This window comes from Ursus maritimus, unplaced genomic scaffold (genome assembly GCF_017311325.1).
Source record: "Ursus maritimus isolate PB19 unplaced genomic scaffold, ASM1731132v1 scaffold_14, whole genome shotgun sequence".
Lineage (NCBI taxonomy): Eukaryota > Metazoa > Chordata > Mammalia > Carnivora > Ursidae > Ursus > Ursus maritimus.
In genome coordinates this window covers 46,826,732-46,843,224 of record NW_024423786.1, presented here as the reverse complement: position 1 = coordinate 46,843,224, position 16,493 = coordinate 46,826,732, and the positions used below count along the sequence as shown (strand labels likewise).

At 41.0% G+C, this 16,493-nt stretch overlaps 1 protein-coding gene and 1 pseudogene across 1 annotated transcript; both read right to left on the bottom strand.

Moving 5' to 3' along the window:
* Positions 1-365: 365 nt before the first annotated feature.
* LOC121102400 (olfactory receptor-like protein OLF4) lies at positions 366-1,310 on the bottom strand. Its single transcript, XM_040628179.1, has one exon. The coding sequence runs from the start codon at positions 1,218-1,220 to the stop codon at positions 366-368; it is 855 nt and encodes a 284-aa protein (XP_040484113.1). The 5' UTR covers positions 1,221-1,310.
* An 11,040-nt stretch (positions 1,311-12,350) lies between these two features.
* On the bottom strand, positions 12,351-13,282 carry LOC103682163 (annotated as a pseudogene).
* Positions 13,283-16,493: the final 3,211 nt, after the last annotated feature.

Here is a 16,493-nt window from a genome sequence, read left to right as displayed (position 1 = left end):
CAGGATCAGTGTTAAGTCTAACAAAAGAAAAAAAATACTCACTGTTATATATTTTATTTGAGAAGAAATTATTCTTAGCAGATCCACATAGTCCTTTAAATAAGTGAGAATGTCCAAATATTTCACATCTGAGTGTTGGAAGGACGTTGAAAGAGTAGGAAAATGAGAAGAGAATACTCTCCTGTATATCACAGATATCACAAAGCTTAATAAATTGAGTTATGTACATTTTACAGAGAGGTCGGTATAAAAAAATAGAAATTTCAGGAAAAAAAATTAGAAGAGGCATATTCTACTTCCACAACCTGATCAAAGAATCTCAACATTTGGATCAGGCTTTGGGCCCTGCAATCGTGGGCACGTCTTCAACCCAGGACTATTGACCCTTTCAGAGCTGTCAGCCCAGAGAATCTCAACAGAGCCTCTTTTATGTCTCTGTTCCTCAGGCTGTAGATGAAGGGGTTCAGCATGGGTGTGACCACCGTGTACATCACCGAGGCCACTGCACTTGCGTGGGAGCTCTGGGGAGCAGCAGAGCTCAGGTACACTCCTAGGCTTGTACAATAAAATAAGGAGACAACGGAGAGGTGAGATGCACAGGTGGAAAATGCTTTATACTTGCCCTGAGCTGATGAGATCCCATGTATGGAGGAAATTATCTTAGAGTAAGAGTAAAGGATCCCAACAAAGGGACCACCAGCCAGCAACATAGCTGCAAAATACATCACCATGTTATTAAGAAAGGTATCAGAACAGGCAAGGTGGATCATCTGATTGAGTTCACAGAAAAAATGGGGAATTTCCACCTCTGTACAGAAGGACAGCTGCAATGCCATTAAACTTTCTAACAAGGAATGCAGGATGCTCATGACCCAGGACAGCAGAACCAACAGTCCACAGAGCCGGGGGTTCATGATGACCATGTAGTGCAGGGGGTGACAGATGGCCACAAAGCGGTCATAGGCCATCACAGTCAGGAGAAAGATGTCTAATCCTGCAAACAGTACAAAAAAGTATATCTGGCATAGGCAGCCTTCGTAAGTGATCCGTTTGCTCTGAGTCTGGATGTTCAGCAGCATCTTGGGGACGGTGGTGGAGGTGAAACAGATGTCTACAAAGGACAGGTTGGCCAGGAAGAAGTACATTGGGGTGTGGAGGTGGGAGTCTGAGCCGACAGCCAGGATGATGAGCAGGTTTCCAAACACAATGATCAGGTACATGGAGAGGAAAAGCCCAAATATGAGGGGCTGCAGTTCTGGTTTCTCTGAAAATCCCAGAAGAAGAAACTCTGAAAGTCCTGTAAGGTTCCTTGCTTCATGGGTTGAAGGTAACTGTCAGGATATAGAAATTAAATGACTAATTTTCACACAAACAAGCATTAGTAACCTAGCATACCTGCTACCAGTTATATTTTATTTATTTATTTATTATTATTATTATTATTTTTTAATGTTTTTAAATTATATTATGTTAGTCACCATACAGTACATCCCTGGCTTTTGATGTAAAGTTTGATGATTCATTAGTTGCGTATAACACCCAGTGCACCATGCAATACGTGCCCTCCCCACCACCCATCAGGAAATTAATTTCAATGTATGTGTGGGGTCTCATCTCCCAATTAGGGCAGCCCTAGCACTGATTCACATCAAGATTTTCATTTCCTCCTCAGTCTGTTCCTAAAGCAGAATGTAGACTCTCATTTTAATGAGAATGTTTTGCTTTCCTTTAAGGAATACGCACTGAGTATTGACCATGTTCCAGGCACTGTTTGGGCAATGATTATAGGGCGCTGATAAACAATGTCCTTATAATCCTATGATGGAGAGAGAATATAAGGACATACTAATAATCAAATAACATGTCAGATGGTGACAGGGGCTGTGAAGACAAGGAAAGCAGGTATAAAGGAGTTAATGGGGTGTTATTTTTTATACTGGATGTCCACACAAGACCTGCAAAAAAGGTGACATGTGAATAAGACCTCGAGGAAGATAGGAAGGGAGATTGAGTTTATCTGAGGGGCAACAGCCAGTGCCAAGGCCCTGAGGAAGCTGCTTGATTCAGAAAACCAAGGCTCAAAAGAAAGCCAAGGTGGTTAGGGGAAGGAACAAGTAGGAGAGTGAAGAGAGATAGTGGCAGGTGTATTGAGAAATTAAGTGGTCACCCCATATCAGCTGAAACTTCAAGACACAGGAAACTCTTCATTTTGTTAATTTTGCAGGGCTTTTAAAATTTTGTTGTAAATATGTCTTGTGAGTTGAAATGGACACCCCCATTAGTAACTTCAGTTGATTGAGTTCTGACCTCTCTCAATAAGCATCCCCTTGGAATATGTGAGCCCTGGTACCCCTGCTCTAAGAACTGCCCTTCGTTCACAACACACACACACACACACACACACACACACACACACACACCATGACCTGCTATGGTCTCCTGGGCTCCTGACTTTTTCACCCCCAGCCACACTATTTAGGCCAGCAGTGGATACACATTAAGCTTGCCAGATCTCATTATCTTTCCCCTAAATAATGCAGAAATGGTACCCAGAAATTCCTATGGACAAATAAACTTGGGGATATGTATTGGTGTGTTCATTTCATGCCTAATATAATTTTAAAGAAACATGGGCAATCTGTTCTGTAAAGACAGAGAGGAAAGAGAGGAAGGACATGGACATGAGAGGGAAAACAGATCTAATAGTGCAGTTGGCCCTCAAGAGACCAACGAGGAGGAAGAAAAAACATTTTTGCCCAGCAAAAATAACAAAGGATCAAAAAGACAAAAGTTGTGATATTTTCCTGATGTGAAACATGTTATAGATGGGATGCTCCGAGAGAAAAATGAACAAAGGTAGAAACCAACACCTCACAATAGGAAATATACAAAGTAGAACAGCAGGTGGGCTGTTTTAATATCAAGGAGCAGAAGGCTTGCTTTCCTGGTGGCCAGTCCCTATTTATTTGACCAATCGCTGTTTATTTGGCATGATGGGGGGTGAGGCAAGGAAGCAAGTCCCTTCCTTACTTGTTTTAAGTGACATCTTTTCTTTGTTATTCCTGTTTTTTGGGTTTTGGTGTTTTTGACAATTCCAATGGACACTCTCTAGTCCTGGTTCTGGTCTTCACCCCAGATCCTGTTCTATACATCCTGCATGTGCCATGACAACCCATCCTCTTACTCAATATAGCTTCTCCACATGATATTTCCATGAGGACATTATGTCACACACAAATTTATATTAATCCTTCAGCCTTTGCCAGTATGTGCAGGACCAAGTGAGCAGACACCTCATGTGCATTGTTCCCCTTCCCCCCCAAGCTATGGGAGTGTATGTGCCTTTATGTAAACACACATTGAAGAAAATGAGAAGTTATAGAATAAGAAGAATGGCAAAGGAGATGAAACCCATTAACTAGGGTAACTTTACACAACTGAATTTAACAAAACTAAAAAGAACATCAAAATCAAACTGAACATGATAGAGCACACACTCATTGAATTAGAAGTTAATTTAGCAAAGAGAATATAACATAAAATGTATCTAGAACTTTCTGGCACATAGCAATTGTTCTGTAATTATTTGTTAAATGAGTTAGAAATTAGGTCACAGTAAACATGGACATTTAACAGATGGGGATGTTGTACGTCAATTGGAACAGATGGTTGAATTAAAGCTGGCACAAATGGCTATCTGTCTGAAAGGGAAGAAGTGGTTCCTTATTTTACCCACCTTGAAACAAATCAGGTGATTAAAGACACGAGCATAAAAGTATATAATCCTTTGTAGATGAACATAGGAAAAAGTGCATATAAAATCTACAGGTGGGAAAAACCATCATGATTAAGGTGAGAAAATCAGAAGAAAAAAAGTAAGACAAATTAAACTCCATGAAATTAAAATTTTTTTCATGGTCAAAAATACCCAACCAAAAATCAGTTGAATAATAACAGCTTTGTAAAAATAATTTGAAATGCAATTTAATGTGGGAAATAGGTATGGAATGTATGGACAAATAATAATAATAATGGACAAGAATGGGGATCCAGTATATGAATTTTTGCTCAAGGTGAGTGATAGTTTGAGAAAACAACAAGGAAGATTTCTCTCTCTCACCCATCAGCTGGGAAATCCCATGAAGAGCTGCCTTGTTGATTGGGCTGGAACTTAGTAACTGGCAGTGAAAGGGACACTTTCTAATTTGGGGGTAGAAATGGGAAGTGTGAAATAATGGGGAAACAACCTAAAGGCAACTATAAATATTAAAAATACAGATACTCTTTAACATAGGGTTTCTCAGTCTCTGCACTGACTGACATTCTGGACCAGATCCTTCTCTGCGGTGGGTCTCCCTGTGCACGGTAGCATCTTTAGCACCCTGAACACCACCTGCCCCTCCCCAGTGCAACGGTGAAAACTGTCTGGATATTGCTTCAGTGTTCCCTGGGTGAAAAGATGGCCCCTGGTTGAAAGACAGTTTTAACTTACTAATCTCCAAATATTTTTGTAGCAGTGACACAATAGTATTTCTTTCAAAAAAGGAAAAAAAAAGAACAACCACTGATGTGTGACTAGCACAGCCACACCATGAAAAGTTGTACAGACATTGAAAAAACGAACTAGGGTTATATCCATTGATTGGAGGCAACTTCATGAGAAATTGTTGAGAATTAAGGAAAAGTGGACACAAGGAAAAAAAAAAGCCTGCACGAAAACATAAAGAGCAATTATGCTGTGCATAGGGTCTTATCGAAGCATTTGTATGAAAGTGCATGAATGTGTATATATGCAGAAAATAGAAGTTGTAAAAGAAACTAAGAACTTGTGAAATAAAGAATGTCAGTGAGAATGACATTAGGTTAAGTCTGTTGTTTCTAAACAACTGTACTGAATGAAAACAAGAAAATGGAATGAAAAATCTGCCACTGACTTATATAAAGACCTACAAGAGCAATAACTTAATGACAACAACATGGGTCACTAATTCTGATTTTAGATTAAATTGCCAAAGACTCGGAAATAAAAGGATATGTCTGAAGGACATTTACACGTGGGGAGGAAGCAGTAACTAAGGTGTAATTTCATCTTATGTAAATATCTAGGGATTCAAGTAGGCTTATACAACACAAAGGTGATCTTTAGTCAAATGGTAAAGAAGAATGTGTTCCAGATGATGGCCAAAGAGGATGCAACCTTCAGAAACAGACCTAATCACAAAAGGGCAAAGAGCTGGTGATGGGTAGTAAGGAGAGCACGGATTGCATGGTGCACTGGGTGTTATACGCAACTAATGAATCATTGAACTTTACATCAAAAACTAGGGATGTACTGTATGGTGACTAACATAATATAATAAAAAATATTATTTAAAAAAAGGCCAAAAAGAACACTAAGGAATAACAAAGATGGAAAAACAAGTCAGAAACATGTTTAAAGCGTGATTTATCACCGCTAAGGATGAAGCACTTCTACGTCATGTATAGTACGGACCAACACATGAAGGATATTGAAGAGCATGCTGGACGCTTTTAGTAAGAAGAAGAAAAATGAAAAACAGTGTATGAGAAGGAATGTACAGAGTGGTGATTACAGTTAATAACACCATGTCACAGATCAGAGAGTCACCAAGAGAGTATAGCTTAAAAGCCCTCAGCACAAGAAAAAAACTTTGTGATGATGCACGGTGACAGGTGCGGTGATCATTTTGCAATATATAGAAATATGGGATCCTTATGTTTTACACCCAAACTAACAGGAAGGTATATGTCAATTATACCTCAATAGAAAAATTTTTAAGCAAATGAGAGAGCGTGATACGATGGACTGATGGATTTGACCACACAAAATTCATAAACTTTCATACATTCCCCATGAATACATTTATATAGACATAAAAGAACTAAGTGGCCAACATTCAGTTTGTATAAAAACTCCAATTCTTTGTTAGAAAGGATCCAATTTTTATTTTATTTATATCTTTAAAAGATTTTATTTTCAAGCAATCTCTATACCCAGCACAAGGCTCAAACTCACAACCCTTTGATCAAGCATTGCATGCTCCACATGCTGAGCCAGCCAGGCACCCCAAGGATCACGTTTTTAAAAAAGAAAAAAAAATCCAGTCTTCTAACACTATCCAAAAACAAAAGACTTGCACAGACAATTTTTAACAGAGAAGCTACCAAATGACCAACAAACCCACAAATACAGTCAGTCTACAGGTTTTAACATAATGCAAAGTAAAGTTCATTAGCAAACCCATTTTCATCTACCACATATGTTTTTTTTCATGTGAATTCCAGAATGAGAGAAGACAGTGTGTGTATGTTCCATGCACCACTATTTTTTTTTAAAGGTTTTTATTTATTTATTTGACAGAGATAGAGACAGCCAACGAGAGAGGGAACACAAGCAGGGGGAGTGGGAGAGGAAGAAGCAGGCTCATAGTGGAGGAGCCTGATGTGGGGCTCGATCCCAGAATGCCGGGATCACGCCCTGAACCGAAGGCAGATGCTTAACCGCTGTGCCACCCAGGTGCCCCATCCATGCACCACTATTGCAAGGATATATTTGCAACCATCCCTTGGTCTGGATCTTTCTCATCCATGTGGAAACATAGTCTAGGATGCCCCATCTTAAAATAAAAGGACATGCCCTCACTTTACTGTATATCTCTCCACAGCTAATACCCTATTTGTGGATTCTTCCATTTCTGTTCTACTTTTACTGGAAGCACTTTATGCCTCCCCATTCCTTCTAACCGGCTTCCATTTATACCAGTTAATTATCAACATTACTACTTGCACTTCTGATTGCAAGGTTCACTTTTCTTTTCAGAAACCTAAATAAATACATTCATTTATTGGTAAAGCCAGCAAACACCTACTGTGACTGTGGCATCCTGCCTGTGCTGGATGGATTCTCGGTGACCATCGGTAGAAGTCTTGGCTTCTGTTCCCTCTGATCCTCTCCTGCAGTGCCTGCTGGGCTCTTGAACTCACCTGCATGAGCACTCAGAGAGAAGCTTTCCCTTTGCAAGTCACAATTCCTCCTTGGATAGTTGTTGATGGAGATCAAACTTTGATCTTCAGGACAGCAGGAAGGCGTCAAGCATCAGTCTCCCAGCCAGACGTAGGACTCCAAAAGCAACAACGATGTTCTGTCCAACCAAAATGCCCACCCTGGGGTTCTGTAGCAGAAGAGATATTTACAGCTCTCCACCTCTGCTCATTAGGCACATTTCTCTTGGTGCTCCCACCATTAAGTGCATGATTTCTCCTGGGGAAACTGGTCTGGACAGAATGGAGATATTTCTGGATGAGTCTCTGTTCCTAGGAGACCACTTTGTATGCCAGGTGAATTCAGTTTTTATGACCTTTTCTCCAATAATTATCCCGTTTCCAGAGGTCTAAACTTCCCATCACTTGATCACAACCCAGACTTCAAGTTTTCTCAAAAGTCGAATACTGAGGAATTCATCTGACTTGTTCCCTTAGGTCTTCAAATCATTGACTTATGGTGGGGCCACAGCCCCTGATATCTTTAGAAAATTACCATTTCCTTCTTTGAGAAAGGGGAGACATTTGTTCCTTTTCTATAAAATCTTGGATACTGCACTTCTTGGCTTTGTGATAGTTTAGCCAAAATAATTAGGAATGTCATAGATCACAGGTTAAGAACTGGCCTTCAGTCCCTCATTGTGAAGTGTTTATTAATTATGAGAGATACATTTACACATCATGTACCATGACCTAGCTTAGCACCTCATAGTGCGTGTCACATTTATTTTTGACAAATGTTCATTCTGTGAGGTAGTACTTTTATGAACTCCATTCTCTGTTGTAGAAATGGGGCTCAGGGGGATTTACGTTCTGCTCTAATGTATAAAGCAAGGAAGGGATGGAGTTTTGATTAGGATTATGTCAGAATGTTTTTATTTTTTATTATAATAATATTTTTTTATTATATTATGTTAGTCACCATACAGTACATCCTTGGTTTTTGATGTAAAGTTCTGGCATGGTGGTTCTCAGCTGGGGATATTTGGCCATGTCTGAGGGCTCCTGCCAAACATCCATAATCCACAAGCCATCACCCAACAAAAGTAATTATCCAGCCCCTCTGACCACAGTGAGAAGGTGAGAGATAGGATTCTAGACCAGCTCTTCTGTACCTTCACTGTGCATACAGATCACCAAGATTGTAGTTCAAATGCAAATTCTGAATCATCAGGTCTCCAGCTGGCCCAGAGATTCTGCACTTTCTAAAATGTTTTTATATTTCATTTGTTTCAAGAGAGCACAAGTGGGGGCAGAGGGAGATGGTGAAGGACAATATCAAGCTGACTCTGCACTGAGTGCAGAACCCAATGTGGGGCTTCATCTCCTGACCCTGAGATCATGACCTGAGTCAAAACCGAAAGTAGACACTTAATGGAATGAGTCCCACAGGTGCCCTGTGAGTCTGCATTTCTAATAAGCTCCCAGGTGGTGCTGTTGCAGCAGGTCCTGGTCTGTGGAACATAGTTTGAGAGCAAGGCTGTGGGTCTGTGTTAGTGTCACATGTAGGTAGTTTTAGGTCTTCTCCACCAGGAATCTTCCTTGCACATATTTTTGAAAAGAATAGTTTATCACTCACTCTTTGGGTGGTGAAAAATAGAAGGGTTCCTGAGGAATATCAAATAATATATATAAAAAAAGATTTTGTAGTAGGCACCAGAAGGACCTCCAGAAGATGTCATCCTGAAGAATGTTTGAAAATGTTAGTTTACTTTTTTAAAAAAAATTTTTATTATGTTATGTTAGTCACCATACAGTGGTACATCATTAGTTTTTGATGTAGTGTTCCATGATTCATTGTTTGCGTATAACACACAGTGCTCCATGCAATACGTGCCCTCCTTAATACCCACCACCGGCCTAGCCCAAACCCCCACCCCCTCCCCTCTGAAGCCCTCAGTTTGTTTCCCAGAGTCCATAGTATCTCATGATTCAATCCCCCTTCTGTTTACCCCCCTTCATTCTTCCCTGCCTTCTCTTACCCAATACTTAGTAGAATAATTAAGATAGCTACTAGTCATTATCCTATGATAAGAAGATAATCCTGGATTATCCACATTGGACTAGTGTAATCACAATGGTTCTCTAAATGTGGAAGAGCGAGGAAGAGGAATGGAGTGAGACAGACACTTGAAACTACTGTTGTGCTGGTTTTGCAGATGGAGGAAAGACCATGAGTCAAGCAATGTGGGGGGCACTGGACACTGGAGTGGGAATGGGGATGTTCTCCTCCGGAGCATCCAGAAAGGTCACAGCCCACATAATTATTTTAGCCCAGTGAGACCCCTTTCATGCTTCTGATCTCTAGAACTTTCAGAGAATTATTTGTTTTTATAAACTAGTGAGGTAATTTGAGACAACAGTGAAAGGAATCTAATACAGACATTTATCCAATAAGATACTATTTATAGGAACTGAGTTTGAGCCTCTCAAATCATTCAGTTAGCTTTTGTGTTGAAATCCCATGTTAAATAGAGAAATTGGGGTTAATCTGGAAATATTTGACCTCATCAGATGGTACAGAGAATTTCCTGCATAAATGTCAATATGGCTCTGATTTTGAAGCCTTTGAGGCATTAAGATAGGAAAAGTAATTCATTATTAAAATTAAGTCACCCTAAAGTTTTTCTCAAAAGATTTATTTATTTTTTTGAGAGAGAGTTGGGGGGAGGGGCAGAGAGAGGGAGATAGAAACTCAAGCAGACTCTGCTGTGAGTGTGGAGCCTGACTCGGGGTCAATCCCAGGATGGTGAGATCTCGACCTGAGCTGAAATCAAGAGTCAGACAAGCATCGACTGTGCCACCCAGTTGCCCCACCATAAAAATTTTGTAAATTAAAGTCACTCATTCTACTTCAAATCTTTCTGTCAAAATTTCTTTCAATGACACTGTTGGAATTATAAACGAGTGAGTGTATGTGTGCACACGTGTGAGTGTGTTGACTTGAAAGAAAGACGTGAATAAGTGCACACACTGACGTACATACACACACTGCTCACGTACACACACACACTCCTCACTCTCAAGTATTTTCTGTGGACTCCACAAAGTGTAGTCAACCCTGTATTTGTCCTCACAGCACTCATTTCAAGTTGCAGATTTTCTTCAGAAATAACGAAATGGATGTCCAGGTGAATTACATTTTTAACAATAACATAAAAATGTAGGTAAAACTTCCTGTGCCTCTTCTTGAATTCTTACAAATGGACCCATCCATACATTTTGTATGTTTAATTCAAGTATGACACCTTTAATTCAGCAAAATGTACATTTAATATATGTTCCACTTATACTTCAAAAAGTTAATGAAAATTTAAATTCTGATGGTGTATGACCCATGTCGGACCAAAAGCACATGTAGCTGAGTCCCACCTGACAGGGGTCAGAGAAGCGTCTCATAACCGGAAAGAAGGCGAAGCGTCACATATGGGTATAGAAATAGCGAAATTCAATTAAGGCAATTTATATTTGGTAAATTATTTTTTTCATAAACTGTAAGATTAACCTTCATATATAAATGGAGTCAAATGTATTAATTGAAGAAAGCAGTGAACTACAGCTCCGCAAAACACCGTGCATGACCTTTAGAAATACAATGTAGAGACTGATAAGTACTGCAGAACAAATGAGAAAAACTCCCCACCAGACAATCTCTTTTGACAATAAAGGCGTTATATGAAGACACATGTTTTCAGAATGGCTTGTGTGCAGTCCCAGCGAACAGATACAATTATAAAAGAAACCAGAACTGAGAACAGGAAGACAGTTCAGTGATAAAACATACACGACACTAAGCAAACCTTCACCTCAGTGAATATCCCCCTCAGTTGTGGACACGAGTGTTCCATGCTTCAGCTAAGAGACGCACAGCATGAACAGTGAAATAAAAAAAGGAAGAAGAAAAAGAAATATTTTGTGTGGTAAGAAAATGAATGTTTTGAAATTTTGCATATTCATGGTCATCCTGACACGAAGAACATATCAGGTTGATCTGTTTATTCAAATGTGTCTTTCCATGGAGACTCCACTGGGAGAGAGATACTTGCTAATCTGTTTGCTGTGGCTACGGTGGGCTTTCTGGACACTCGGTTGAATCACAGAGTAAAATCAGGAGACCAATTAGGAAACACAGGAGCATGTTTATAGAGAAAGTGCCTGACATGAACCTTTTGATTTCTGAGGCATGCAATTCAAGGACAGCCATGTTGAATCATACATTGTCAGGTGTGGGACAAAATTATCAGATAAGTACTCAGGTTGCCCCAGCCATGAAGTACCTCTTCAGAAAGCCCTGGGTAGCCTCCATACTGACACATGAGTGACTGCTTTTTCCCCTTGAGCAGCTGAATTCTACTCATATAAAATTCTCCAAAAAAGTGTTAAAACGCAAACCCCTAAGCACTCTGGCCACGAACCCTAATAAAGTTAGATCCCTCAGAGGCACTGTCTCTCTCTCTCTCCTTCTCAGTGCATCTCCCCCTCTCTGAGACCTCATAGAATAGCCTTTGGGCATTCCATGTGCCCTCCAGGACCTGTGAGGAATAGACCTGGTTTTGTTAGAGTTCTCTGATGGTGCTGCTGAGGCCTGTCTTGCAGTCACAGTGAGAACCCAAGGGCTGGTGCAGCCACAGCAGAGGCTCTGGTCAGGGAAGCATCTGTGGGAATGTCCACAAGCACAGGGCACAGGGGGGTGCCTGGACTTTCCTAGCCTGAGCATCCCTGTCAGGAGCCTGAGATGTAAAGGGGACAGTGTTGGAGTCCATTTTCAGAAAGACGAGTGAAGGTAGTGATGTAAAAAGATGGACAGACTCAGGAGAAAAGTGGGGTTTTGTATTCTCCTCTGCAATAAAGTTACGTGAAGGGCTTAGTGGCCAATGTAGTTTCTTCCATATGAAGAATATAACTCATGATTATACCTGTGGGAAATCTAGGGAAAATTTACCTGGTATGATATAAGTCATTTGGATTGGAAGTATTTTTAAGAAATCCAACTTACCCCATGTAAGATCAGGAATTTCCAGGCATTTGCGATCCAAGGTTGGGGAAAACACCGGGGACACATGAAAATGGACAAAGGAGAAAACTGTATATCAGACAGAGCAGAAGCTTAATAAGCTGAGTTATGTAAATGTATGGAGAAGTTGAATTCAAACAAATGGAAATTCCAGGAAATAAATAGAAGGGGCAGATTCTACTTCCAAAGCCTGATCAAAGAATAGCAGTTCCTGGCTCTGAGGCTGTGAGCCCTGCGATCATGGGCACTTCTTCAGCCCCAGGACAAATGGCCCTTACATCACTGGAACTCCAGTGATTCTTTTCAGAGCCCCCTTTATGTCTCTGTTCCTCAGGCTGTAGATGAAGGGGTTCAGCATGGGGGTGACCACCGTGTACATCACCGATGCCACTGCACTTGCGTGGGAGCTCTGGGTAGCAGCAGAGCTAAGGTACGCTCCTAGGCCCGTACAATAAAATAAGGAGACAATGGAGAGGTGAGATGCACAGGTGGAAAATGCTTTGTACTTGCCCTGAGCTGATGAGATTCCGAGTATGGAGGAAACGATCTTAGAGTAAGAGTAAAGAATCCCAGCAAAAGGACCACCACCCATCAAGACAGCTGCCAAATACATCACCAAGTTATTAAGAAAGGTGTCAGAACACACAAGTTGGATCATCTGATTGAGTTCACAGAAAAAGTGGGTGATTTCTACCTCTCTTCGGAAGGACAGCTGCAACACAATTGAGGTCTGTAACAAGGAATGCAAGACATTCATGATCCAGGACACCAGAACCAGCAGCCCACAGAGCCGGGGGTTCATGATGACTGGGTAGTGCAGGGGGTGACAGATGGCCACGAATCGGTCATAGGCCATCACAGTCAGGAGATAAATGTCCAACCCTGAAAAGATTATGAAGAAGTACATCTGGGTGATGCAGCCTGCATAGGTTATGACTCTGCTCTGCGTCTGGATGTTCAGCAGCATCTTGGGGACGGTGGTGGAGGTGACACATATGTCTACAAAGGACAGGTTGGCCAGGAAGAAGTACATGGGGGTGTGGAGGTGGGAGTCAGAGCTGACGGCCAGGATGAGGAGCAGGTTTCCACACACAGTGATCAGGTACATGGAGAGGAAAAGCCTCTTAGGAGGGGCTGCAGCTCTGGTTCCTCTGACAGTCCCAGAAGAAGGAATTCTGATATGCTTGTATCATTGCCTGGTTGCATGTGCTTGCATTAACTACCAGGAAAGAGGAAGAAAGATCATTAATTTTCACACGAAGGGCATTGCTCACATGTTTGACCTGGGACAATTTGTATTTTGCAGTCATGAAATTATTTTCGGGGGACACGTGTGTGGCTCAGTTGATTAAGCATCTGCCTTCAGCTCAGATCATGATATCAGGGTCCTGGGATGGGGCCCAGAGTTGTGAGGCTCCCTGCTCAGTGGGGAATCTGCTTCTCTTTCTCCCTCTGCCCCTTCCCCCTGCTTGTGCTATCTTTCAAAAAACAAATATGACCTTAAAAAATAAAGAAATAAATTTCATTATCTTGTGAAGGGATTTTCCCCTTTAAGAGATTCCCTTCCGTTTCATCTCTGATTAGGCATTTGGTCTCATTTTCCCACCGTCCCCCCACAGAGTTCATCCATTCTACGTTTTTATTAGAAATGCCTTTTGTGCATTTGAGGAATACGTATTGAATGTCAAATATACTCCAGGCAATGAGTACAGGATCCTGAAAACCAAAAGCCACTATAATCCAATGATGCAAAGAGAACAGAAACAAAAATATCAATAATACATTGGCAGGTGACAAGTGCTATGAAGAGAACAAGGGTGGGTATCAAGGAGAGAGTAGATAAGACTGTCATTTGGTAATTGGTGTTCAGTCAAGACCAGTAAACAAGGCGACATTTGAACAGATACCTCAGGGAAGAGAGGGCAAGAGCTGCAGGCATGTCTGGGGAAGTGTGTGGTGACAGAGGGAATGGCCTCTGCAGAGGGCCTGAGAATTATACCATTTTGAGCTATTTGAGTCCAAAAAAGGAAGCAAGTGTGGGAAGGGGAATAAGCAGGAGAGCGGTCAGAGATGGTGTCAGGTAATTTCAAAGAAATAGTGACTGCACTGCAGTTAAATTCCAAGAAAAAGAAGTCACTCACTCACACTATACACTTCTTGTATTTTATAATCTACTTGAAATGGTGTCCTGTAGATTGAAATAGAGCCCCTCCCGAGTACCATTTGGTGATTGAGTTCTGGCCTCTCTATTTTAAGAGTCAACTTGGAATATATTAGACTGTGAATGCGAGCTCTGTGGATTCTTCTTACTCCACAAGGTACACACACACACACACACACACACACACACACACACACACACAGATTTCATTGGTCCTTGGGCTGTGTTCTTACCATGACTCCTCACCCCCAGCCCCAACGATGAAGCAGGAGTGGCTGTAACTCAGGCTGGCCAGATCAATTATCATTCCCCTAAACAATGTAAAATGCTACCTGGTATTGCAATTAGCAAATTTCCCATGGATAAATAATTGACAAGTTAGACTGGCATGCTCATTTTCTGTCCTGTATTTTTAAGGAAACACAAAGAATCTGCTCAAAAACCAGAGAGAGTGAGAAAGAGAGAGAGAGAGACAGAGGAGCGAAAGAAGGAAATTAAACAGAAGTGACAAAAAGATCTAATGGTTCAGGCGGTCACTGAAATCTTAGGGACCAAGACGAAGAAAGCACCCCTGGTTCTGACAACATTCCAACTCTTATTATCTCCCTGATGTCCTGCAAAATAGTAGAAAGGCAAAATTAAATTTGGTCAGAAGACAAAAGTAGTGGTATCTTCATGGTTTCATTCCCCGTGAGTGAGTGTGCCTAGAGAAAAGGGTGCTAAGGGGAGAAACCAGCACTTCAGCAGAGGAAATGGGCCAAGCACAGCGTGGCTGGGCATGGCAGGATGAGCAGAAGGACACTTGCTTCGTGTGTGCCTGTCTCATATTTATTTGATCAAATGGGTTTCCTGGGACCTTCAAGGGGGCGGGGTAAGCCCCTCTCCCTTTCCTTATGTGGCATCCTTTCTTGTTTTTTCCTGGGCTTCACGTTCTGATCTCTTTTTGACAAATGCAATGGGCACACTCTAGACCTGTTTCTGGTCTTTGGAAAACATCCAAAGGCCTGTTCAGACCTTGCTGTGCAAAATTCTGCCCAAGTTGTGACAATCTGTCCTCTGGCTCTAAATAATTGTCTTGATAAGATTCATGCCTGAGGCTGTCACATGACACACACATGTCATCGTACCATGACTTCACCATCATTACGCGAGCACCAAAGATCAGGGCCTTCACCAATATTGTTCACTGTAGATTTTCAAAATGGGATGTGAGCATATATACACTCATATGGAAACAAATTTGAGAAAATGAGAAGTTCTGACCTATAAGGACTGGCAGCAGCACCGAAATCAGTAACGGAGTTACTCATGCAACTGTGTTAGACAAAACCGAATGGAGCATTGAAATGAACTGAGATATGATGTGCAATAGTAGTAATTGAACAACATCAACATGGATCAGTAATTAATTTAGCAAAGACCTTGACATAAGACAATATAGCATAGGAAGTCCCTAGAACAGTCTCATCTGAGCAGATGCTCTGTTCGTATTGGTCCATCAAATCAGGAGCTAGGTTTCAGTGCATATGAACATTTCCTATAGGCCAAGGTTGCATTTCAATTTACTTGCTAAATGTTGTTCCATACAAGCTGGCATACAAGCTATGCATCTGGAAGAAAATAAATTGGTTCCCGATCTCGCACATCAAAAACAATTCAGAGGGATAACAGACCTCCATGTGAATGGGAACTGCTCATTCAGGTGTAGGTGTAAAATACTACAGATACAAGCTGCAGGGGAACAAAACCATTGTAATTAAGGCAAGAAAATCAAAAGGAAGAAGAGAGACATATTTAACTGTATAAAATTTAAAACTTTTTCTGGATAATGTATCCAACCAAAAGTCAATGAACGATAATGCTGTGAGCTACACAATAGGCATGGAGTTTATAGACGTATCATAATAATAGACACCTAACAATGAACGTGGTGCTCCAATATATAAATATTTGTCAAATTTAGTAATAGTTTAAGAAAACAACAAGAGATCTCTTCACACGCATCAGCCTCTAAGACAATGTAAAGATCTTTCATGCTGATTGGCTTGGAATTTTTAGCCGGGTAGCAAAAGAAGATTCTCTACTTTTGCTGGCAGAAATGTGAACTGTTACAATGTTAGGAAAACAACCTGAGGACAGCTATAAATATGAAAATACAGATATTCTTTAGCTAAGGGATTCTTAATCTCAGCACATTGACATTCTGGTCCAGACTGTTCTCTGTGGTGGCCTGTGTCCTGGGTTTGTAGGATGTTT

Bases quoted from the DNA above. Each gene is read 5' to 3' on its own strand.
- LOC121102400 (XM_040628179.1), bottom strand. From the start codon at position 1,220: ATGTACCTGATCATTGTGTTTGGAAACCTGCTCATCATCCTGGCTGTC.